Source organism: Symphalangus syndactylus, chromosome 24, assembly GCF_028878055.3.
Source record: "Symphalangus syndactylus isolate Jambi chromosome 24, NHGRI_mSymSyn1-v2.1_pri, whole genome shotgun sequence".
Classification (NCBI taxonomy): domain Eukaryota; kingdom Metazoa; phylum Chordata; class Mammalia; order Primates; family Hylobatidae; genus Symphalangus; species Symphalangus syndactylus.
In genome coordinates, this window is record NC_072446.2 from 25,199,973 (window position 1) to 25,226,025 (window position 26,053).

Here is a 26,053-nt window from a genome sequence, read left to right on the forward strand (position 1 = left end):
GCTTCTAGAGCCAGATTTCCTGGTTCTGTCTTGCCCCCTTTCTAACTGAGTTATTCCTTGTGGCTAAGTTTCCTTTTGTAAATGGGGATGATAAAGATAGAAGGTTGTGGCTAAGATGAACTTTGCTCACACAGATGGAATGCTCAGAATGGTTCTTCGGGCCGGGTGTGGTTGCTCACGCCTGTGATCCCAGCACTTTGGGAAGCCGAGGCGGGCGGATCATGAGGTCAGGAGATCGAGACAATCCTGGCTAACACAGTGAAACGCCGTCTCTACTAAAAATACAAAAAATTAGCTGGGTGTGGTCGCGGGCACCTATAGTCCCAGCTACTGAGGAGGCTGAGGCAGGAGAATGGCATAAACCTGGGAGGCGGAGCTTGCAGTGAGCAGAGATCGCGCCACTGCACTCCAGCCTGGGCGACAAGAGTGAGACTCCGTCTCAAAAAAGAATGGTTCTTGGGACAGGGTGGCTGCTCAAAAATGTTAGCTATGATTTGCCTCAACTTAGAGACAGTGAATTTTTATTGCTAGGTCTGTCAGGTGGTGAGAATGACTGTGTTCTGCCGTTTCCCCCACTTGCAGCCTCTAGGAAGAAGGTCTGGAGGCAGATGAGGAAACCATGCCTGGAAGACCCCCCGCTCAGAGGGGGCACAGTGAAGAACTGTGGGCCGGGCGCGGTGGCTCACGCCTGTAATCCCAGCACTTTGGGAGGCCGAGGCGGGTGGATCATGAGGTCAGGAGATCGAGACCATCCTGGCCAACACGGTGAAACCCTGTCTCTACTAAAAATACAAAAAATTAGCCGGGCATGGTGGTGGGCGCTTGTAGTCCCAGCTGCTTGGGAGGTTGAGGCAGGAGAATGGCGTGAACCCAGGAGGCAGAGCTTGCAGTGAGCCAAGATCACGCCACTGCATTCCAGCCTGGGTGACAGAGCAAGACTCTGTCTCACAAAAAAAAAAAAAAAAAAAAGAAAGAATTGTGTAGGGTTGCCCAGCAGGCAGGCTCGGGACCAGATAGGAATTTGCTTCTCTCCATCTAGGAGTCTGGTGCTTTGCACCGCCCTGCAAGCTTCCTGTCCTGTTGGCCTCTGTGACATTTGAAGAAGCCATTCTGCAGGTGTGTGGAAGGATTTTCTCGGGTGCTTCGGAATTCTTGCTTTGGTAGGGAATCATTGAGGGGAAGGGATCACCTTGTTTTGAGGGAGAACTTTCCCCAAGGATTCCCGGGGTGGTCGTCGTTATGTGAAACAGAGCTCTCGTGCCCCAGAGTGAGTGGCGGTGGTGGTAGCTTCTGTTTCCAGAGCACCTTTGTGCCGGAGCCACTTGGCTTAATATGCAAAGTCCTGGGGTTAAGATCGGGGTTGCTGAGGTTCCCAGAGCTGAAGTCTGCATGGTGAAAATATGTCTGTGAAGCTGACCAGGATGAAGCCTTATCTCTTGTTCAGTCCCAATGATCTCAGCGTCCACAGCGGGATCTCCAGGCTCAGTGAACATGTTTTTTTTTTTTCCTCCAGCCTGCTTAAGTTTAGGGACTCTGTTCCCCTGTGACATGACCTGGGTTCTGAGCAAGAAAGGGATGGACTGCAGGTGGTCTGTTGGTGTGAAGCTGCTCTCACTGCATTGGTGGGAAGGCTAGAGGTCCAGGCCGCTCTCGGGAGTAGAGCCAGCCCGGAGCCTCCTCAGGGACAATAGCGCAAAGTCCCTGTGCATGTCTCTGGCCAGGGAAGGGCTAATATCCTGGACACCTGGACCCACCAACGCTGTCCCCACTGGGAAAGAGATGGGTCCTCAAAAGGAGATAAGGTGACCACTCTACCACCTTATGAACCTGGCAACGTGTTTTTCTCTGCTTGCAGTTAGAAAACAGGTGCTGAGCCGTCCTCTTCTTGGGAAACTTAGAAACTCTGACAATAATTGGTGCGGAATTCCTCAGTCCTATTCCTACATCTAGTCCATGTGACCTTTCAGGTTCTCTCACTGAATTTCAATTTTTATGCCCCTCTCCCCCTGACATGTACTCACTTATTAACTGAGTAATTTCCAAGCCAGTCATTGCCATTATGCCAGCCTTGGCATTTAGTAGGGCATTTTAGCTCTCAGGAGACAAAGCTTTCGAGCTTTCAAGATGTCAGGTTGACATTTGTGTCCGAGGGTAATGATCCTGCTGAAAGATGCTCCTACATCAATGGGAAGTGCCATCTCGATGCCAGGTGTGTTTGCGTGGCTAATATTTTCTGAGTACTTCATGGCATGATATGCAAATTACTTCATTTAATTCTCATACTAATTCCATGATGTGGGTGTGTCATTCCCATTTTACAGTTAAGGAAACTGAGGCTCAGATGAATTAACGAAGTGTCAAAGTAGGGATGGAACTAGGATCAGGTTTTGAACTCGTGGGCTCAAGGGATCCACCTACCTTGGCTTTCCAAAGTGCTAGGGTTACAAGCGTAGGGATGGAACTAGGGTCTGGTCTTTTTTTTTTTTTTTTTTGAGACGGAGTCTTGCTCTGTCCCCCAGGCTGGAGTGCAATGGCGCGATCTCAGCTCACTGCAAGCTCCGCCTCCCGGGTTCACGCCATTCTCCTGCCTCAGCCTCCCGAGTAGCTGGGACTACAGGCGCCCGCCAACACGTCCGGCTAATTTTTTGTATTTTTAGTAGAGACGGGGTTTCACCGTGTTAGCCAGGATGGTCTCGATCTCCTGACCTCGTGATCCGCCCGCCTTGGCCTCCCAAAGTGCTGGGATTACAGGCTTGAGCCACCGCGCCCGGCCTAGGATCTGGTCTTGAACTCGTGGAACAAAGTAGGGATGGAACTAGGATCTGGTCTTGAACTCGTGGGCTCAAGGGATCCACCTACCTTGGCTTTCCAAAGTGCTAGGGTTACAATCGTGAGCCACCACTCCCGGCCCTTTGATTTATTTTATTTTATTTTATTTTATTTTATTTATTTATTTTTTTGAGACAGAGTCTCCCTCTGTCGCCCAGGCTGGAGTGCCGATCTTGGCTTGTTGCAGCCTCTGCCTCCTGGATTCAATTGATTCTCGTGTCTCAGCCTCCAGTGTAGCTGGGGTTACAGGCGCCTGCCACCACGCCCGGCTAATTTTTGTATTTTTAGTAGAGATAGGGTTTCACCATGTTGGCCAGGCTGGTCTCGATGATCCACCCGCCTTGGCCTCCCAAAGTGCTGGGATTACAGGCGTGAGCCACTGTGCCCGGCTGGCCCTTTGATTTTTAAACCTTTTTTTTTTTTTTTTTGATTAGAGTGTTTGAGGTCCCTAGATTTTAAACCTTTGTGCTTAACCATGACCTGTATTCCAAGGGTTGCAAGTCAAATCCCCGAAGGGCCCAGCAGGTAGATCAGTGATTGTGGCTGGCATCTGGGGATGCAGGGGGAAGGGGAGCTTTGGTGAATGGGAGAGTGTGCCAAAGTGGGGAGGGTGCCTCCATCTGATTGCTGACCAGCAGGAATATGGCTCACCCGCTGTGGCCAGCTGGGATTTTCTTTTCCCCTGTAAAACTGCCTGATTTAGAAATGTGGTCTATGGGCCGGGCGCGGTGGCTCACGCTTGTAATCCCAGCACTTTGGGAGGCCGAGGCGGGCGGATCACGAGGTCAGGAGATCGAGACCACGGTGAAACCCCGTCTCTACTAAAAATACAAAAAAAAAATTAGCCGGGCGTGGTGGCGGGCGCCTGTAGTCCCAGCTACTCGGAGAGGCTGAGGCAGGAGAATGGCATGAACCCGGGAGGCGGAGTTTGCAGTGAGCCGAGATTGTGCCACTGCACTCCAGCCTGGGTGACAGAGCAAGACTCCGTCTCAAAAAAAAAAAAAAAAAAAAAAAAAAAAAAAAGAAATGTGGTCTATGTAGACTGGCTTCTCTAAAGATCATGCGTGAACCCAAGAAAACACATTTCCGGGTCAGAAGAAACCGAGGGCTGTCATTTTGCATTCCGTGTGCGAGACTGGCCATGGCACAATTCATTGCAGAATTTGGCCTCACCACGCGTGAGTCAGAACAAGCGCCTTGAAGGCCAGGGATTTGCAGCCTGAGAAATGATGTACTCCATGGGTTGAATTCACGTCTCCATACAAAGGCTCCCCTGTTTGGGCTGCTTGCGTCTTGATCCTGCCATGTGTGCGTTTTGTGGTAATGCTTGTGGTGTGTGGATGCCAGCCTGCCAAAGCTGAAACCATTTTTAAAAATGTCTGTGTAATGTCACCGGCACAAGGGAATGAACGACTTGGAAACACGCACAGATGCAGCGGAAGCCCAAGATATTAAAATCTTGAACAGTATCATTCTTGCTGAGATTTGCTGGGGGTATGGATGTGTTTTCAGAGACAGGATGCTAGAGAATATACAATTATAGCAATTTGCTAACCAGCCCCAGACCTTAATTAGCACAGGATCCTTGTTCTCACTGTTGTATGTAAATTAAGACTTTCACAAAGGGATTGTTTATGAGGACGGCTGTGAGATAGAGACCTTCTGTCATTTTTCAAGGAAACTCTTTCAGAAAATATAACCACAAACACTTTTAAATCACAGCGCGATGCAGAAGTGCTGAGAATTTTTCTTTCAAAAAATGAGCATCAGTATTTTTAACCGTATTTTGGCTCCTCTCTATCTCTGACAGCCCAAGAAGTGCCATCCATGTACTGTGCAGTGGAAAGAATTTATTTGTGAGTTAGATGACTACCAGATTGTTCCTCTCCTAACAAGGTCTAAAATATCCCAGAACTCTGAAGATGTCTGATTATGGTTTTGCAAATGAGAAATCTTCTACCTTCTCTTGGCCAGCATCGTCTCTACTGTGCATCTGTTCATGGAATCCTGTCGGCAGTGTCTGTGCAATTTAGCTTTGTGGTTCACTCATGCAAACCTTGTGTTTGCCCCATTTTTGAAGCATGACCCACGTTATATGTTTATGTGACTATTATTATTCTAGAAGACTGATCTAAAATCGGCCAAGTTTAGTTTAAAAAGAACTATCTCTTCTTTTTCCTCTCTGAATGCCTGTAGAATAAGCATATCAGGGCTGAGGACTTTTAGAGATCTGGGTACTTTTTATTGCCTGAGAGTTTACAAGTCGTCATTCCTTCATTGTTCTCTATTGATAGTGGATCCTTTACTTCATTGTTCTCTATTGATAGTGGATCCTTTACCGATGACTTGTGGTGATCAGTTTGGAAAGACCAGGTGTCACGGCTGTGGTGGGCGGGGGGGCTGGTGAGTGGAATGTTAATAAGCCCCCTTCAACTTCATGTGACTCCCCTCACCTATCCTGGGCCTTCCTGGGAACCTAGAGATCCAGCACTTTACAGACTTAAAAAAAAAATAGCTTTATTGATATATAATTCACATACCATACAATTCTTTATTTTTGTTTGTTTGAGACAGGGTCTCTCTCTGTCGCCCAAGCTGGAGTGCAGTGGGGTGATCTTGGCTCACTGCAGCTTTGATTTCCTGGGCTCAAGCGATCCTCCCACTGCGGCCTCCTAAGCAGCTGGGATTACAGGTGTGCACTACCACCCCTGGCTAATTTTTGTATTTTTTTGTAGAGATGAGGTTTCACCATGTTGCCCAGGCTGGTCTTGAGCTCCCGGGCTCAAGCGATCCTCCTGTCTTGGCCTCCCAAAGTGCTGGGATTGCTGGTGTGAGCCACCACTCCTGGCCCAGTTCTCCATTTAAAGTGAATAGTTTGATGGGTTTTAATATATTTTCACGGAGGCTGGGTGTGGTGGCTGATGCCTGTAATCCCAGCACTTTGGGAGGCCGAGGCGGGTGGATCACCTGAAGTCAGGAGTTCCGACCAGCCTGGCCAACATGGTGAAACCCTGTCTCTACTAAAAATACAAAAAATTAGCTGAGTGTGGTGGAGTGTGCCTGTAATCCCAGCTACTCAGGAGGCTGAGGTGGGAGAATTGCTTGAACATGGGACGTGGAGGTTGCAGTGAGCTAAGATCGTGCCACTGCACTCCAGCCCGGGTGACAGAGCAAGACTGTCTAAAAAATACATATATATATATATATATTTTTTTTTTTTTTCACAGAGTTGTGCAGCCAACACCACAATCAGTTGTAGATTTTCGTCACCCCCAATAAGAAACTTCATATTCATTAGCAGTCACTTCCCATTCCCCCCTTACCCCCGTGCCTGGCAAGTACCAGTCTACTTTCTGTGCCTGTGGATTTGCTTATGCTAGACATTTCATATAAATGGAATCATACAGTATGTGACCTTTTGGTCTGAGTTCGTTCACTTAGAATAATGTTTTCAAGGCTCATCCACATTCTTGTAGCATAGATCATCAGTACAGACAGTCCCTGACTTACAGTGATGCGGAAGTGATAGTTCAGTACAAACAGTACTTGGCATTTTGGATTTTTGATCTTTTCTCTGGCTAGCATCAGTATGAGACTCTCTTGGGGTGCCAGACACCTCCCAGTCAGCCACATGATCATGAGGGTAAACAAACAATCTATACGACCATTCTGTTTTCACTTTCATTATGGTATTCCATAAATTACATGAGAGAGTCAACACTATTATACAATAGGCTTTGCATTAGATGGTTTTGCCCAACTGTAGTGTTCTGAGTACATTTAAGGTAGGCTAGGCTAAGCTATGATGTTCCCTAGGTTAGGTATATTCGATGCTTATTTATTTATTTATTAATTAATTTATTCATTCCTCCCTCCCTCCTTCCCTTTCTTAATTTCCTTCTTTTTCTTTTTTTTTGAGACGGAGTCTCACTTTGTCACCCAGGCTGGAGTGCAGTGGCGCAATCTCAGCTCACTGCACCCCTCTGCCTCCTGGTTCAAGCGATTCTCCTGCCTCAGCCTCCTGAGTAGCTGGGACTACAGGTGAGCACCATCACGCCCAGCTAATGTTTGTATTTTTTCTTTTTTTTTGAGACGGAGTCTCGCTCTGTCACCAGGCTGGAGTGCAGTGGCACTATCTCGGGTCACTGCAACCTTTGCCTCCCAGGTTCAAGCGATTCTCCTGCCTTAGTCTCCCAAGGAGCTGGGACTACAGGCATATGCCACCACGCCCAGCTAATTTTTGTATTTTTAGTAGAGACTGGGTTTCACCATGTTGGCCAGGATGGTCTCAATCTCTTGATGTGATCCACCCACCTCGGCCTCCCAAAGTGTTGGGATTACAGGTGTGAGCCACCATGCCCTGCCGTGTATTTTTAGTAGAGATGAGGTTTCACCGTGTTGGCCAGGCTGGTCTTGAACTCCTGACCTCAAGTGATCTGCCTCCCTCAGTCTCCCAAAGTGCTGCCTGCCTTACTTTCTGATGGGGTCTCACGATGTTGCCCAGGCTGGAGTGCAATGGTGGCCTCAAGGGATCCTCTGGCGTAGCTGGGACTACAGGAGTGTACCACTATGTCTGGCTTAAATGCATTTGTATTTTTATCTCTCTCTCTCTCTCTCATATATATATGTTTTGTAGACACAGGGGTCTCACTGTGTTGCCCAGGCTGGTCTGGAACTCTTGGGCTCAAGTAATCCTCTGGCCTTAGCCTACTGAAGTGTTGGGATTACAGGCATGAGCCACTGTGCGTGGCCTCATTTTTGACTTCTGGTACTTTCATTTTATGGGTTTATCATCTGTAACTGCATCGTGAGTTGAGGAGCGTCTGTAGTTCATTTCCTTTTATGACTGAATAATGCTGCATTGGATGGATATGCTACACTTTGTTTATCTATGTATGTGTTGATGGACATTTGAGTTGTGTCCACTTTCTGGCTACTAGGGATAGCGCTGCGGTGAGTGTTCATGTCTGAGTTTTTGTGCAGACATGACACATTATCATTTCTCTTGGGTATAGATTTAGGAGTGAAATTGTGGGGTCATAGGGTAACTCTTAACCTTTTGAAGAATATACACATTTAAATTTTTTGTGTTGTCTTTATTTATTTTTTTGAGATGGGGGCTTGCTCTGTTCCCCAGACGGGAGTGCAGTGGCATGATTCTGGCTCACTGCAGCCATGAACTCCTGGGCTCAAGCAATCCTCCCATCTCAGCCTCTCGAGTAGCTGGAACCACCTGTACATGCCACCATGCCTGACTAATTCTTTAATTTTTTTGTAGCGACAGAGTCTTGCTATGTTGCCCAGGCTGGTCTCCAACTCATGGGCTCAAGTGATCCTTGGACTCAAGTGATCCTCCTGCCTTGGCCTGCCAACATACTGGGATTATAGGTGTCAGCCACCGTGCTTGGACTCACAGACTTTTAAAGGCACTTGTCTCCCCTCTCTGCTGTCTTGACCCCCACATCTTTCCTACTAGCAACTGCCGTATTTCTGTCCTCTTCTTCAAAGCCAAACTTTTTTTTTTTTTTTGAGATGGAGTCTTGCTCTGTTGCCCAGGCTGGAGTGCAGTGGCACAATCTTGGCTCACTGCAACCTCTGCCTCCCGGGTTCAAGCGATTCTCCTGTCTCAGCCTCCTGAATAGCTGGGATTATAGGCGCACGTCACCATGCCCGGCTAATTTTTGTATTTTTAATAGAGACGGGGTTTCACCATGTTGGTCAGGCTTGTCTTGAACTCCTGACCTCGTGATCCACCCGCCTCAGCCTCCCAAAGTGCTGGGATTACAGGCGTGAACCACCGCGTCCAGCAAGCCAAACTTCTTAGAAGCATCTGTATTCCTGTCTTTGTCCTGCCAACTCCAATGTGGCTTCCACCCTGACCTTCCACATTCACGTCCCCACTGAGCTTCCTGGAGACTCTGTGTTGCCTTTCCCAGGGGAGGTTTTCCATCCTCATCTGCTGCGCTGTCTCTGCAGTACTGGAGATGCTGATTATTCTTGTGGACACTCTCTCTTCCTTTGCCTTCTTTGCCACCACAGTGCTGATTTTCCTTCTGTTTCCCTGGCACCTTCTCCTCCTCTCTCTGGCCATTAAATGCTGGAGTCGCTGAAAGCTTAGCTCTGTCCTTGTCTCCCCTAGCATGTTCCTTCTCTGGGTAATCTTGGCCACATCTGGAGCTTTATGACTCAGACATTTATGTTTCCAACCTAGATTGCTTCTGAGTCATGGTGCAGAGGGCCAGCTGCCTACCTGACCTCCCTGCCTGTTCATGGGCGTCTCAAACTCAAGATGTCCACGAGAGATTTCACATCTTCACCCCCAGAGATATGGACTCATTCCCCATGCTCTTCTGTTCTTTGCACTTTTGTGTCATTTTCTTACAATATCATATCCTAAATGTCACTCCACTTCAACCAACCTATCACCATTGAACTACAGTGGCCTTGTAGTTGTTCTCACTATCTCTATCTGCCGCACCCTCCCAGTCTTTTGCAAGGAACATCTTCCTGGCTATCCCTTTCTACTTTAAACTCTTAAGTGTTTCCTCCTTGGCTTTTAGATTCACAATTCCAAAACCCTCTGTGCTGGCCTCTGCCCATCTTGCTAGTCTCTGTTCTCTCTGTGTTCCGTTCTCTCCGTGTTCCATTCTCTCCGTGTTCCACTTCTCTCTACTCCAGCCACACTGACTGTGCAGATCCATCAAAGAGCCATCTCTGGCCTCAGGGCCTTTGCTCATGCCTTGAAGGTCCCCTCCTCGCCTTCCTCTCCTTACTCCCCATCAATTTTAAGGCTCAAAACGAGGATGAGTTCTGCCTTTTGTTTTTGCTCATCCTGTTTTACTACCACCTTGCCTGCTGCTGGTGAACGTATAATAAATATTTTTTTGAATGAACAAATGATTTAGCTCTACCAGATGGGTAGAACTTCTAGAGACTGAAGTAAAAGCAGCCTTTCGGCTAGAGAGGATGGCTTTGTTTTCAGCATTAATCCAGTGCCTGGATGGAGATAATTACCCAGCTCAAGTGTCTGTTCTCTGCAAAGCGACTGGTGGCCTGTCTTCCTTTTCCCTCTAGGGACATAGTACTCTTTGAAATGGCCCCTTCCCCCTGGTTTCTTTGCTTTCTGACATATTAGTAAAACTTCTAATGGGCGCCTTCTAAAACACAAGTCAGATTGTCCCACTCTCCTTTAAATTTGCAGTGGCTCCCTTAAGAACACAGCCTTAAGGGCATGGTGTCTCATGCCTGTAATCCCAGCGCTTTGGGAGGCCGAGGCAGGAGGATAGCTTAAGCCCAGGAGTTCGAGACCAGCCTGGGTAAAGTGGCAAGACCCTGTTCCTACAAAAAAAAAAAAAAAAAAAGCCAGGCATGGTGGCTTGTCTCTGCAGACCTAGCTACTTGGGAGGCTGAGGTGGGAGGATAGCTTGAGCCCAGAAGGTGGAGGCTGCAGTGAGCTATGATCTTGCCACTGCACTGCAGGGGGCCCTGCAGCATCTGTCTCTCTTGGGCAGACTGCATGGCCTTGTGAGAGTCCTGTGATGTGCACCTTGCTGAGACACACTTGGCATTGCCTTCCAGACTGACCTTCGTGAGGACCATCCTCACCGTGTCCATGGAGACCCAGGCCCTCTCTTGGCCTGAACCCTTTATTTACAGTCTCCCACAGAGAAGTTCTTTTAGGTTCCAAAGTCAAAAATCACTCTTCAAAATACCTTAAATTGCCCATGAACGTATTCAGCTTTGATCAGAAATTCGTATGCATACTAAAGAGTTAACAATTGCCAGGCTAGACTAAAGGAGTGAAAGGCGAATCCATATTCACATTTCTGTGCATCCGGTGCCTTGAATTCAACTACTCAGTCCCTAGAGGCAAATTGGGATGGGTGGATGATTCTGCAGTGTCCTGCTTGCCTGCCAGGCATGCTTCTTTGTCTTAATATTAAGCTTCTGCAGCTGTGCCGTCCAACACAGTAGCCACTAGCTGTACATGGCTCTTTAAATTTACATTAACAAGCTGGGCGCGGTGGCTCACGCCTGTAATCCCAGCACTTTGGGAGGGCAAGGCAGGTGGATCACTTGAGGTCGGGAGTTCGAGACCAGCCTGACCAACATGGAGCAACCCCATCTCTACTAAAAATACAAAATTAGCCAGGCATGGTGGTGCATGCCTGTAATCCCAGCTACTCAGGAGGATGAGGCTGGTGAACCGCTTGAACTCAGGAGAAGGAGGTTGCAGTGAGCTGAGATCACACCATTGCACTCCAGCCTGGGTAATAAGAGCAAAACTCCGTCTCCAAAAAAAAAAAAAAAAAAATTACATTTACAAAATAAAATTCATTCCTCAGCTGCCCTGGCCACGTGTCAAGTGCCTGACAGCCACAGGTGATTAGAGGCTGCTGTTATTAGACAGCACTGATAGAGAACAGATCAATAACATTGCCATCATTCGAGCAAGCTTGATTGGATCACACTGTTCCATAGCCTTAGTAGATTAATGGATTTGTTGTGCATGCTGTGCTGAATGCTGTAGGTGATGCTACGTCGCCAGGGGACACAGCACTGAACATGTTCCATGCATGATTATTGAGTTTAAGTTTTGCTTGGTCATTGCCTCCTGAGCTTGCCTATTCTTTGAAAAGTTTTGCAGAGAACACAATCCTCTTTCTGTCTTTACAAGTTGGTGTTTTTTGTCCAGGCCCCGCTGAATTCCCTTTGCCAGGCCCCTTGGCACCTAGGCCTGACTGGGGTAAAGTTCCACAGGATATGCCAGGGAGCTGGGCGGTCCTCCCTCCAGCCTTCAACATGCTTTACCGTAATTATTGATTTATCTGTGTGTCTCTTCTAGACTGATAGACCAAATAACTCTCACCTCTTTAGACTAACAAGGGACTGGCATTTCATGTTAGTTGCCCATTAAATGCTTTGTGAATGAAGGATCTCTTCCAAGAACTGGAAACTAAATTGGCCAGGCACGGTGGCTCATGCCTGGAATCCCAGCACTTTGGGAGGCCGGTACATTACCTGAGGTCAGGAGTTCAAGACCAGCCTGGCCAAGATGGTAAAACCCTGTCTCTACTAAAAATACAAAAATTAGCTGGGTGTGGTGGCACGCGCCTGTAATCCCAGCTACTTGGGAGGCTGAGGCAGGAGAATCACTTGAACCTGGGAGGTAGAGGTTGTAGTGAGCTGAGATCATGCCACTGCACTCCAGCTTGGACAACAGACTCTGTCTCAAAAAAAGAAACGAATTAACTTTTTGTGGGGTGGCAGGGGGTTAAGGTTTATTGGATTTTCCTTTCAAATGATAAAAATCAGTGTATCTCCTTGACAACAAGCCAGAGTATACAAAGAAAAAGCTAAAAATCTTCTCCTGCCACAGGTAACCAGTGATAAGAGTTTGGTATGTTTTTGTCTATACTACCCTCTCCATGCTTATAAAAATGTCAAAAAACTTATGGAATACCTATAATGGGGTTGAACTTTCTAGGACCTGGCCATCCTAGCAAAACATCCCTTGTCTCTGATCCCTCTCTTAACCTTATTATCCTTCTCTGCTTCCCCTGTCTTGTTACACTCTTTAAGGGCCTTTCAAGGTTAGATTTAATGATCTAGGGTAGGCATGGTAGCTCATGCCTGTAGTCCCAGCATTTTGGGAGGCCAAGGCAGGAGACTCACTTGAGCCCAGGAGTTCAAGACCAGCCTGGGCAACATAGTGAGACCTCATCTCTGAAATAAAAAAAAAAATTGCTGAGCTTGGTGGCATGCACCTGTAGCCTCAGCTACCTGGGAGGCTGAGGCCAGAGGATTACTTGAGCCCAGGAGGTCAAGGTTGCAGTGAGCCGTGATTGCACCACTGCACTTCAGGCTGGGCGACAGAGCAAGACCTGTTTCCAGAAAAATAAACAAAAAAACAATAAGTTATAGGTTTAATTATCTGAAAGTTAAGAATAATGGAGACCTTGGCAAACAGGGATTCTAGAGTTCTACCCAAAGGGGGCAGGCGGGAGGATTGTTCCATGTGGAAATAGGGGGCCCTATTGTGGAGGGATCTTGTGATTTTTTCTTTCTTTTTTGAGTCTAACTCTACTGCCCAGGCTGGCGTGCAGTGGCACAATCTCTGCTCAGTGCAACCTTTGCCTCCTGGGTTCAAGCAATTCTCCTGCCTCAGCCTCCCGAGTAGCTGGAACTACAGGTGTATGCCACCACGCCTGGCTAATTTTTTGTATTTTTAGTAGAGACAGGGTTTCACCATGTTGGCCAGGCTGCTCTGAAACCCCTGACTTCAAATGATCTGCCTGCCTTGGCCTCCCAAAGTGCTGGGATTACAGATGTGAGCCACCGCACCCGGCCTATTTTTTCTTTAACCCCTTGTTTCATCTGTGAATGACCTTATTTTAAAAGAGAAGCTAGAGCTTCTCTTTAAAGGCGGTGGCTCACGTCTGTAATCCCAGCACTTTGGGAGGCTGAGGCGGGTGGTCAGGAGTTGGAGACCAGCCTGGCCAACATGGTGAAACCCCATCTCTACTAAAAATACAAAATTAGCCAGGTGTGGTGGTGCATGCCTGTAATTCCAGCTACTGGGGAGGCTGACTGGTTTCCTGGCCACTGATTGCTCCTTTTCCAGATCACTGGTTCATCGCATCAGCTGTAAGTAGTGCTCTCTTCCTAATAAGGCTGACCTGGTTTTGTGCCCCACCTCCTTAATGACCTTCCCATAACTCCCCATCCCCAGACCTCAAGTTTGGGTACAGTCACTTCAAACCAGGTTGCTATTTCTTGACTTGGGACCAGATACAGTAGCAGTTGATAAGAGCTGAGGGACTGTGTTGTAAGACAAATATGTATATTGAAAATCTAGACCCATCTTATGCCTGGTGTGATGCTGACACTCTGAGAAGCTCGAGGGAACTAGATGGAGACAGGAAGGAGCAGATTGAATTTCTCTTGACTCATGTCCATGGGATGCAGGGAAGATGAACTTGAAAAATAATTTTTTGCTTTTCCCAGTCGAGGCTGAGCCTGTCTGCACATAGATCAGTACCTGTATCTGATCCCTGCTTCTCATAGCAGGGGCAGACTTGGAGAACCCAGAGGGAGACTGAGGATCTACGGAGGTTTTGGAAAAAGAGATCCTCAGACTCAGATGTATAAGAAAAAGGGCCCAGAACCAAGACTGAAGATTTGGTTAAATGGCCATCTCAGTGGCGGGTCTTCTAGAAGGGAATATGTTTTCCCTGGAGAAAGTCATGCCTCTTTTATTTTTATTTTTTGAACTGCTAAATAATTCTGAAACAATAGCTCTCCTCAAGAATAACTGGGAGGCCGGGCATGGTGGTTCACGCCTGGAATCCCAGCTTTTTGGGAGGCCGAGGTGGGTGGATCACCTGAGGTCAGGAGTTCGAGACCAGCCTGGGCAACGTGGCGAAACCCCGTCTCTACTAAAAAATACAAAAATTAGCTGGTGGACCGGATGTGGTGGCTCATGCCTGTAATCCCAGCATTTTGGGAGGCCGAGGCAGGAGGATCACGAGGTCAGGAGTTCAAGACCAGCCTGGCCAACATGGTGAAACCCCGTCTCTACTAAGAAATACAAAGAATTAGCCGGGCATAGTAGCAGGCACCTGTAATCCCAGCTACTCAAGAGGCAGAGGCAGGAGAATCGCTTGAATTTGGGAGGCAGAGGTTTCAGTGAGCCAAGACTGCACCATTGCACTCCAACCTGGGCCACATGCAAGACTCCGTCTCAAAATAAATAAATAAATAAATAAATAAATAAATAAATAAATAAATAAATAAAATAAAATTAGCTGGGTGTGGTGGCATGTGCCTGTAATCGCAGTTACTCAGGAGGCTGCGGCAGGAGAATTGCTTGAACCAGGAGGTGGAAATTGTGCACTCCAGCCTGGGCAACAAGAACGAAACTCCATCTCAGAAAAAAAACAAAACAAAATGTAAAAAGAATAATTGAGAGAACGAGGAAATTGGTTGTCTTAGAAAAACCTCCTGGGATAGCCCCCTTTGATTTTTCAGTAATTGCATTTATCTGAATGGCCCCATCCCATTCAAGTTATAAATCTTTACTTACTCCCCTGCTTTTGGGGTCAATGGGTTCTTTAGCCAAGAGAATGGCTGAGTACCTGTTGAAAGGGGAATGTCCTGTTCTGGGGTCCCTTTCAGAGGCTGACATGACCAGGCTCCCATTTGTGTAATCTTCCCTGTTGACTTCGCCACCCTGCTGCCTTCCTGATTTGCTGGAAGAAATTCTTAGACTGGGGAAGAAAAACTGGAGTTTGCTGTGAGTCAGGTTGGCTGGCCCACCTTACGGCTTTGTTAACCCTGTACAGTCACTCAGTTAGTGGGTCCGATATGTACTTTGGGGCACTTCTGAGCCAGGCCATGTGCCTGGCACTGGGATACAGCAAAGAAGGATGGACAAGCTGAGATCGAGCTTGTCAAGCTGAGATTGAGCTCACGCTCTGGAGGAGAGACACAATAAACCAGTGAACCAGCAAAAGAGGAAAGTAATTTTTGATAATTTCCAACTATGGGCTACGTGTGGTGGCTCACGCTTGTAATCCCAGTGCTTTGGGAGGCTGAGGTGGGTGAATCACCTGAGGTCGGGAGTTTGAGACCAGCCTGGCAAACATGGTGAAACCCCGTCTCTACCAAAAATACAAAAATTAACTGGATATGGTGGCGCATGCCTGTAGTCCCAGCTACTCGAGAGGCTGAGGCAGGAGAATGGCTTGAACCTGGGAGGTGGAGGTTGCAGTGAGCCAAGATCACACCATTGTACTCCAGCTTGGGCAACAGAGCGATACTCCTTCTCAAAAAATAAAATAAAAATAAAAAATAATTTTCACCTATGTATGACTATAATGAAGGGAAAAAAATAACTTCAGGATTGTATAATGAGGAGTCTGGAGGCTGGAGGCTGGGGTGGTCAGAGAAGGCCTCTCTAGGGCAGTAAGCCAAAAGATGAAGTGGCAACTATGGAGAGGACTGGGCACAGAACATTATAGATGAAGGGGCCAGCCACATGCGAAGGCGCTTGGCTTATCTAAGGAGCGGAAAGGAGGCCATTGGGGTTGGAGCTGAGTGAATGAAGGAGAGAAGGTGGGCAGGACCAGGTCACCAGGGGCACTGTAGGCCTTCATAAGACCTTAGGTGTCTACAGTAAGCTCTTTGAGGGTTTTAAGCAGGGAGTGCACTGTCTTATTTAGGTTTTTATTTATCTTATTTTTTGAGACAGAGTTTCTTGTTGCCCAGGCTGGAATTCAGTGGCTTGATCTCGGCTCACTGCAGCCTCCGCCTCCCAGGTTCAAGCGATTCTCCTGCCTCAGCCTCCTGAGTAGCTGGGATTACAGGCACCCGCCACCATGCCTGGCTAATTTTTGTATTTTTAGTAGAGACGGAGTTTCACCATGTTGGCCTGGCTGGTCTCAAACTCCTGACTTCAGGTGATCCGCCTGCCTTGGCCTCCCAAAGTGCTGGGATTACAGATGTGAGACACCACGACTGGTAAAAGTTTGGCATTCTTTTTTGTTTTTGTTTTTGTTTTTTTTTTTTGAGAGAGAGTCTTGCTCTGGCACCCAGGTTGGAGTGCAGTGGCACGATTTCAGCTCACGGCAAACTCCGCCTCCCAGGTTCAAGTGATTCTCCTGCCTCAGCCTCCCGAGTAGCTGGGATTACAGGCGTCCACCACCACACCCAGCTAATTTTTGTATTTGTAGTGGAGATGGGGTTTCACCATGTTGGCCAGGATGGTCTCCATCTGTTGACTTTGTGATCCATCAGCCTCGGCCTCCCAAAGTGCTGGGATTACAGGCATGAGCCACCACGCCCAGCCAGGTTTGGCATTCTTAATAACACTTGGCAGATGACTAGGACTCTGAGGCTCAGAGAGGTGAAGTAACCTGTTGCGACACACAGCCATGTGAGCCAGGACCAGCTCTCTCTCCCTAGCTTGATGAGCCTCATTTGAGTGGAGAGGAGAGTGCAGTTGGAGGAGTGCAGTTGGAGGAGTCCTGGGGGAAGGTCAGTGGAGGTGGGGTGGGGCTGGGATTGTGGGCCATCTGGAGAATTCTGCTTTGATTTTCAAGGAAGTTCTGAGCCCTGGAGGGATTTTGAGCCTGGCTTCCTTGAACTCCTGACAGCCTGAGGGGGTTTATTGTGAATGTTTGTGTTTCTCATCAGTGAACCCTTTTTAAAAACAGGCTTGGAAGAGGTAGTCTGGTGAAGGTACAGAAAGATTTGGGGGCCAGGTGCAATGCCTGTAGTCCTAGCACTTTGAGAGGCTAAGGTGGGAGGATCACTTGAGCCCAGAAGTTTGAGACTAGGAGATCTCATCTCTACGAAAAATAAAAAATTAAGTGGGCGTGGTATTCCACGCCTGTGGTCTTAGCTACTTGGGAGGCTGAGGTGGGAGGATCGCTTGAACCTGGGAGGTTGAGGCTGCAGTGAGCCATGATTGTGCCACTGTTCTGCAGGCTGGCTGACAGAGTGAGACCCTGTCTCCCCAAAAAAAGAGAAAAATTGGGGGAAATGAGTTTGAAATTTCTTGGTTATTGCCTTTTTCTGTGCCCTGGCCCCCTCTTCCCCCCAGGAGAATAATGGTAATAAAGTATGGTGCTTTGATGTGCCAGATGCCTTTCACTTTGTATGCATTATCTCATTTAATCCTAACAACCCTTTTGGGAAGAGCCTAATAGTTCCAGCTGAATGACTGAGTCACAGAGAGGCTAAGAAACTTGCCCAAGGTCACACAGCTGGCAGGTGCCAGCACTTGGATTCAGACCTAGTAGTCTGGCTCCAGAGCCCACACACTGAACGACAATGCTGTGTTGACATTGGCCAATGCCAAGCATGCTCTTTGTGATGGAGAATTACCAGGTGGCACTCACAAGCCTAGGAGAGACAGTTGACCTGTACAGTGAAGGGCTTTAGAGTAGAACCCAGCCGTGATGGAGGTGGGGCATGCTGCGTCGATCTGCTTGTCTTAAAGCACATAACTGACTTTGCCTCTCTCAGCCTCACCTATAAAATGGGTACAGAAATGCCATCCTGGCTGGGTGTTGGCTCACGCCTGTAATCCCAGCACTTTGGGAGGCCGAGGCAGGTGGATCACGAGGTCAGGAGATCGAGACCATCCTGGCCAACATGGTGAAACGGGTATGGTGGTGCGTGCCTGTAGTCCCAGCTCCTTGGGAGACTGAGGGAGGGGAATCGCTTGAACCCAGGAGGCGGAGGTCGCAGTGAGCCAAGATCGCACCACTGCACTCCAGCCTGGAGACAGAGTGAGACTCTGTGCCAAAAAAAAAAAAAAAAAAAAAAAAGAAATGCCATCCCCAGCCTCTTGGGATTCTTGGGACAGTTTGTAGCTTCTTAGTAAACAATAGCTGTGAACCACTTGAAACCCTTCTGCAAAGGAAATAGAGGAGTATTTCCCTGTCTACCCTCACACCCGCTAGGTGTATTCACAAACTCCTGATATTTTTCCTGTTCAGTGGTTTGTCCATCTGTAATCAGTTTCTCAATCATTTTATACTTAATAGCCGCTTTACCATGGGCCTGTTTTTCTCTGGGCTTTAATTACCTTATCAATGAAACGGGGAGGCTGGGTGAGGTGGGTCACACCTGTAATCCCAGCACTTTGGATGGCTGAGGCAGAAGGATTGCTTGAGCCCTGGAGTTTGAGACCAGTCTGGGCAACATGGCGAGACCCTGTCTCTACAAAAATTAGCTGGGCATGGTGGCCTGTGCCTATAGTCCTAGCTACTTGGGAGGCTGAGACAGGAGGATCTCCCGAGCCTGAGAGGCTGAGGTTGCAATGAGCCAAGATTGTGCCACTGCACTCCAGCCTGGGTGACAGAGTGAGACTGTTTCAAAAAAAAAAAAAGTGTGTCGACTTTTAAATAAATTGATATTTGTACTTATAACAGTGCCTCCGAGATAATAAGTGCTCAATAAAAGGTAGCTGGTTTTTTTTTTTTTTTTTTTTTTGAGACGGAGTCTCGCTCTGTCGCCCAGGCTGGAGTGCAGTGGCGCAATCTCGGCTCACTGCAAGCTCCGCCTCCCAGGTTCACGCCATTCTCCTGCCTCAGCCTCTCCGAGTAGCTGGGACTACAGGCGCCCGCCACCACGCCCGGCTAATTTTTTGTATTTTTAGTAGAGATGGCGTTTCACCGTGGTCTCAATCTCCTGACCTCGTGATCCGCCCGCCTCGGCCTCCCAAAGTGCTGGGATTACAAGCGTGAGCCACTGCGCCCAGCCTAAAGGTAGCTGTTATGACTGTGTTTCTAGCTGTCCTTCCATCAGGGCAGAGGCCTTCCTGGGACAGTTTTCCTGGTAGCCCAGATATCTAGTTGTTGCCTAGTGACTATTTGTTGACTGACTGGTCCCATTGTTTTCTTTGAAGTCTGAAGTCAGGGCCACCAGGTGAAACATTAAGAATCATTTTCCTTCTTAATGAATACATGCGCCTCTGTGGGTGGTGTGTTTACACAAGGTGAGACCTGCCTGGTAGCTCACTGAAGTTTCTTTCCACCAGGATTTCTCAGCCTTGGCACTGTTGACTTTGGGCCTGATCATTCTTTGTCTTGGGGCTGTCCTGTGCATTGTAGAATGTTTAGCAGCATCCCTCACCTCTACCCTGTCGCAACCCCTTTTCCTGCCCAGTTGTGACAACCAAAAATGTCCCCAGACATTGCCAGATGTCCCCCGGGTGTGCTGATACTGCTTTCCACTCTTCTAAACACCTGAGCCCCGTAAAAGTGTTTGTTTGATGATGGGGGCATGTACTGAGCTCCTGCTGTATGCTGGGTACAAGGGATACAGACGTGATCCCTGGCTGGGCAGTGCCCAAGATGCAGTGAGTGTTCCATAAATATTGTCATTATCACCCAGTTTCCCCAAAGCCATTAATAAATACCTTCGTTAAATATGTAAACATGATCAGAAATAATTCAGAGGAGTCCAGCGTTTACTGGGTTTCCTGGGTGTTCCTTCATGTCTCTGCAAACCCAGAAGCCTCAGAGACCAAGCTTTTACCCTGGTTCTATTTCTGGTCTCCTTTCACTTGGATTTTGGACCATGCCCGTCTATGCAGACGGGATTCCGTCTTTATTCCATTTTATGGGTGCATCATGACGTTTCGCATATGGGCATCAATGTTGCTTTCTGTCTGACTTTTCTACAAAGCCCTGTTGCAGTGGCTACCTCTTCTGTCCTTCTGTGTACCCATGAGCCCTGTAGACAATAGGACATGTTCTTAGAATCACCCTACAACTGAGTGATGTAAAGCATCTTTATTTATTTTTGAGATGGCATCTCGCTCTGTCGCCCCGGCTGGAGTGCAGTGGCCTGATCTCAGCTCACTGCACTCCAGCCTCCTGGGGTCAAGCAGTTCTCCTGCCTCAGCCTCCCCAGTAGGAGTAGCTGGTACCACAGGTGTGCGCCACCACACCCGGCTAATTTTTATATTTTTAATAGAGACAGGATTTCGCCATGTTGGCCAGGCTGGTCTCGAACTCCTGACCTCAGATGATCCGCCCGCCTTGTCCTCCCAACGTGTTGGGATTACAGGCGTTAGCCACCATGCATGCACTACAGCATCTTTACATGGTGGCTGGCCAGGGTAATTTGGGTGACATGTTGGGTCTGAACTCTTTGTCTTTGCTTTCCGAAAGGAATGTGACAAGGTGACTGTGGAGGGCCTGTCCCTTCATCCCTGGCGTTTCAGTAGAGAATTTTGCCTTCTTTAGGTGGCTTTTAGAGATACCACCCAGGGCAGGTGGGGACCTTGGTTGGTTAGCAGTGGCGCCTCTTCCTTCATCAGCCCCCTTTCTGAAGCTAATTTCCCTTTGCTTCTCCCAACCCACTTCTGTGCTTCAACTGCTGCCAGCACAGAACTGTCTTTTTGTTTCTGAATTGCCCTCTGATGCCACGATTCCCCATTGCAGTTTGGAAGCCACCACCACCAGAGATTTCCAGAACCCAAGCCAGGCAGGGGCTGGATAAATAGTGCCAACGGGTGTCAGCCACCAGAACCAGCTCCTCAGCCAGCCACAATGTAAAGGCCAGAGGCAACCGGTTTCTCCACATTCTTTGTGGTGTTCCGGTCGAGTTTGAAGGGCCTCATGTACACATGTTGGAGGGAGCCTTTGGGGCCTGGGCCTGCTGAGGGGGTGGGTGGTGGGCAGTGCATTCTCACAGGGAGTTGGGTCCTGCCTCAGTAAAATTGGAAAGAACCTGGCATTCTTGATCCAGGAAATTCCTGTTGCGATGTTGTCATTTTTCCAGAGGGCCTCATCCCAGCTGGGGAGGAGAAAGGGCCGCGGTTGCAATTGCCTCTAGTTGTTGAGGGCTAAACACTGAATTCATTTGTAAATCAGCCTCTTTTCCGTAGATTGAAGCAATTTCTGTCCTGCCAGGCGAGTTTGGAAGTTCGCCTTTTACATATGAATGTGCCCTTTAATCACCACTTCTGCATTATTGAGAGAGGGGTGGAGGAGGCTGTGTCTAGTGGGAAAGGATTATACCTTGAGTATAAAAGATGGGTTTTCTCATTTCTAGGAGAGGGACATCAGAACTGGAGAATCTGAAACAATTACTAGAAATATTAAAAACACCTTCAAAATGCAAACCACAGCTGTTTCCCTCCCCCCAGGCTCCCTTCTGATATTGTCACCTCGGCCAGCAGAACAACTGCAGTTCCTTGTATTTATTCACAATCCCACGAAATAAATGGCTCTTTGGTGCACTTCACCGGAGACTTTCAGCTCAGCCGAGCTGCTGTTGAGGGTGATAAATTATAGGCGAAAGCCCGGGGACATGAAGGCAAGTCGCTGGGCTTCAGACTGCCTGATTGCAAAGAGGTGACAGTGTCCTTGCCCCGCCGGGCGACCTAATGCGTACAAGACCGGGGCTGGCCTGGTAAGTGGTGACTCTTAGCCTGTTCTCTTTGCTTCTTCCTCCTCCCCCTGGGAGAGGCCGCTGAGGATCCGGAAGCAGGAATGTCTGCTGTGGGTGAGCCTCTGTTCTCTTTTGAACAAGAGAGGCTAGGCCCTCTGAGCAGCCGCACTTTCTCAATGGCAGGTAAGTGCCTCCTCTCGGCGTTCCCTGCCCCTCGCATGTTCTGCCTCCGAGGTACTTGATGTTCCTGGTGAAATGCCATTTTCCCCAAGTTGAGAGTGACCTTTCATTCCACGGCCTCATTTCCATTCCAGCCCTCCCTATCCCGGCTCTGGATGAGAAGTTCCTGTTGATTTGCAGGATTCTTTATAAGCACAGTGCAGGCCAGTGCAGTCCTCTGGAGGAGCGGGCTCAGCCCGGCAGCTCTGACGGGCCCAAGTAAGCCGGGGTGCAGACCGGTCCTCGAGTTTCTGTGGGTCTAAGAGACGGTCACCGTTGGAGGAAATAATCATTTGCTAATGCGAGCGATTTTCATTTACAAGTTCCTCCTGGCTTAGGCATTCTCTGCTGCGAGGACAATTTTGCTTCCTCCCCACTCCCAACCCTTGCTCCTGATTTCTTATGTCTGTTCTCTGCCAGGAGGAAATTCCGGACTTTTGTCTCTTTATGATGTAATTACTGGTTGGGGAGGGCCCCAAATATTCCTGGGGAAGGGAGGCCTGTTTGGGTACCTGCTCTGTGTCTTTGGGAAACGCTTTGAAGTGGTTAACCGTGCTCTGCTTTGCTGCTTCTGGGGGAGCAGCAGTGTGTGGTCATGTTTGAAGTAGGCCAAGGGGAGGACTGGTGATTACGAAAAGGGCTGCAGAGCAGGCCTCTGCTTCTGACCCTGCCTTCACAGTTACTGGAGGAAACCTGGCATTTTCAGTCTGATTGAAATGCAGAAATCCTGTCCTGGGCTGATTCTGGTCTCCAGTCTACACAGGCCGGTGTTTTCCATAGCTTTGAACTTGTGGAATTGATTTAACATGCTCCTTCTAGAAAGCAAGCTGTGTTTCTGGAGTGGGGGCAGTAGTCGGGGAGGAGATGGAAGAGAAGCAAGAAAAGGAGGAAGAGTAATTGGTTAAAAAAAATAGTTACCCATTAGTTACCATTGAATGGGTGCTTACTATTTGCCAGGTATTATACTAAGAGCTTTACGTGAATTAACTCGTTGACTTCTTCGATAACTTTCAAGGTACCATTATCTCCATCTTACAGAACAGAGGCACAGAGAGGTTAAGTCGCCTTTTTAAGGTCACACTGCAGGGGAGAGCACAGCCAGGTTCTGCATGCATTTTGACGCCAGAAAGCTGATTCCCCACCACTGTGGCATCCTGCCTCTCTGTCGTTTGCAACCTGGCCCATCAGAGCATATGCCTTGATCTATGTGTCCTGGTTTGCCCGGGACCCAGCTAAGCACATGGTTGGTTGCCCTACTCCTGTGGCCTGTCATGCCTGTCTCAGCCTGTGGACCAAGCTTCTTTTTTCGTTCTGGCCCCAGCAGGCTTGCTGTCGACATCATTAAGGAAATTAAACACCCACAAAAACACAAGAAGCTCCCGGCCTTTCAGCTGCAGCCCTTTCCCTTGAGGGAGGAGACAATTCCCTGTAATGGTGTGTCATTTCCTAGCCCCTGGAGAACAGCATGTGCTGTGACTCAGGCGCCGGATGTGGGGGCAGGAGTGGGGTGGGGGGCGGGTACCTGATGTGGCCTGCTGGGGAGGCCTAGCCTTGATGGAGGCTGGAAAAGGGGAGGTGAGATGGCCCTGGAGCCCCCAGCCTATTTCAGGGACTGATGCCACCGTTTGGAAGGTGAATGTGCTTTCTGGGGACTGCCTTTGAGAGAACGGTGTCATCAGTGAATGACACTACTTTCCACCTTCTCCCAGTTCCTGGAACTGTTTGTTGGACCTTCCCTGCCCCATACTTCCATCTGCAGTTCAGGGGAAAAAAGGCAAAATGAGAGTGTACTCTTTAATCATAGACCCTAAATTAGGGAGTCCTCTTGCTACGGGGCTGAGGATGAGCCCCTCCTGGTGCAAGGCCATGTGGTGCAGAGGTTAGAAGCTGGCCCTCGGAGTCCCACTGCCTGGGTTCAAATCCCAGTACTGCTCTGGCCCATGGAGTCTCACGCCTAGGTTCAAATCCCAGTACTGCTCTGGCCCTCGGAGTCTCACTGCCTGGGTTCAAATCCCAGCACTGCTCCTTGGTAGCTTCGTGATCTCAGGCAGGTGACTTAGTGGGAACTACAGGAAATGCATTTTGAACAGTGCCTAGAATATCTCATATAATAAAAGAAACTCTTAGCTGTTTTTTTTTTTTTTTTGAGACCGAGTCTTGCTCTGTTGCCCAGGCTGGAGTGCAGTGGTGTGATCTCAGCTCACCACATCTTCCACCTCCCTAGTTCAAGCAATTTTCCTGCCTCAGCCTCCCAAGTAGCTGGGATTACAGGCGCACGCCACCACTCCTGGCTATTTTTTTTGTATTTTTAGTAGAGGTGGGGTTTCACCATGTTGGCCGGACTGGTCTTGAACTCCTGACCTCAGGCAATCTGCCTGCCTCGGCCTCCCAAAGTGCTGGGGTTATAGGCGTGAGCCACCACACCTGGCCGAAACTCTTAGCTCTTCATACTCTTGGCTGAGGAAAGCTATGAGCCTGAGTTATCTTGAATTAAGATGCCCCTTAAATCAAAAGACATCCAGGAAGTGCTGAGCTCCGGGATGATTTCTGGTGGATCACAAGACACAGGCTTGGGAAGGATCTCCTCACATGCTTTGTTCCTTTTTTTTTTTTTTTTTTGAGACAAAGTCTCGTTCTGTTGCCCAGGCTGGAGTACAATGGCATGATCTCTGCTTACTGCAACCTCCGCCTCCTGGGTTCAAGCAATTTTCCTGCCTCAGCCTCCTGAGTAGCTGGGATTATAGGTGCTCACCATCACATTCAGCTGATTTTTGTATTTTTAGTAGAGACGGGGTTTCACCATGTTGGTCAGGCTGGTCTCGAACTCCTGACCTTGTGATCTGCCCATCTTGGCCTCCCAAAGTGCTGGGATTACAGGCGTGAGCCACCGTGCCCGGCCTCATGCCTGGTTCTTAATACCCAGTAGACCTTCCCATATTGTTACAATTTCAGCAAAATGTCACAAGGAGAGGAAAATTCTGCTGCTTTCCGCTCCATGCCAAGCTGTTTTCCTGAGTCACTGCTCTGTCCTGTCCACATGGCTGCATTCCTCCCTCACCCACGTTAACTCATTCAGAACCACTCATTTTTGGGGGATGGGTGGGAAGCAGAGGGTTGTGAGTGAGGCAGCCCGGTGGGGTCACAGGTCCTACTCCCTCAGAAAAGGCAGCAGAAAAGTCTTTCAGATCCAAGGTGAACCAGTGATTCAGTCGACAGTGGCTGTTTGTCATTGTTCCAAGTTTATAGATGAAATGCGCTGGGCAATACATCCTTGTCAGAATTAAATCATTAAAGAAGAAAAAATTGACTCAGCTTTCTGGAAAGGGTCCTTATGGAGCCTGGTTACCACGGCTACAGTGAGGTGTACACCCCCAGTCCATCATCAGCAGAGGCCCAGCCCCCACTGGAGTGGGGGCATTTAAGTCATAATGCCACCCTGCTGTCTCATCCTTCCGAAGGATACTGAATCCAGCAGGCATTTCCTAATTCTTCTCCCTACAAGCCTTCATTGAAATCCCCTGCTGTTGACTGATGTGTCTGTTGTTTGGAACCTATCAGATTTCGACCCCTTCGATACAGTCACTGAACTCTCATCAACTCCAGGGGGAACTGGTGTGTTTGTAACAGCAAACAGAATTGGGGTTTTTATGTTTCGCTGAAACTAGAAGGTTTGGAATACTCTCAGATGTGAGCATCCTTGGGCTAGGACCCACCTCCCCCTACCTCTTGCTGAGCAGAACCTCAGTTTCCCCCTTTGTTTCCTGGTGGGCTTGGGTGATAGTCGCTTGCCAACTCTAAATCGCTTACAAGTGTATTAATTTCTAGTGATTTTTTCCCCCTCTTTCTCATTAAACTAAGTAATGTTGAAGAGGGACTTTAACATCTCTGGGGGCCCTGAAATTTTTAATCATTGGAGCTGAGGACACCTTTGCAAAGGTGAAGTAAGCTATGGCTCCATGTCCGTAGAAATTGCACTCCTGTATACAGTGATGGCCTGTTCAAGGGTCCCTGGAGCACTGTCTGGTCTTTAAACAAGAACTTCTTTTTTTTTTTTTTTTTGAGAAGGAGTCTCGCTCTTTCACCCAGGCTGGAG

General features: G+C 48.4%; 1 protein-coding gene across 50 annotated transcripts in view; it reads left to right on the forward strand.

Moving 5' to 3' along the window:
* Positions 1-26,053, forward strand: part of ZMYND8 (zinc finger MYND-type containing 8) — a 149,623-nt gene that overhangs the window by 17,572 nt on the left and 105,998 nt on the right. Inside the window, exon 3 of one of the 50 annotated variants that reach the window (XM_055266527.2) lies at positions 20,821-20,832. The exons of the other annotated variants lie outside the window; for them this stretch is intronic. Within the exon in view, the coding sequence (XP_055122502.1) occupies positions 20,821-20,832 (12 nt within the window). The remainder of the gene's footprint in view (positions 1-20,820; positions 20,833-26,053) is intronic. 50 annotated transcript variants of the gene reach the window in all.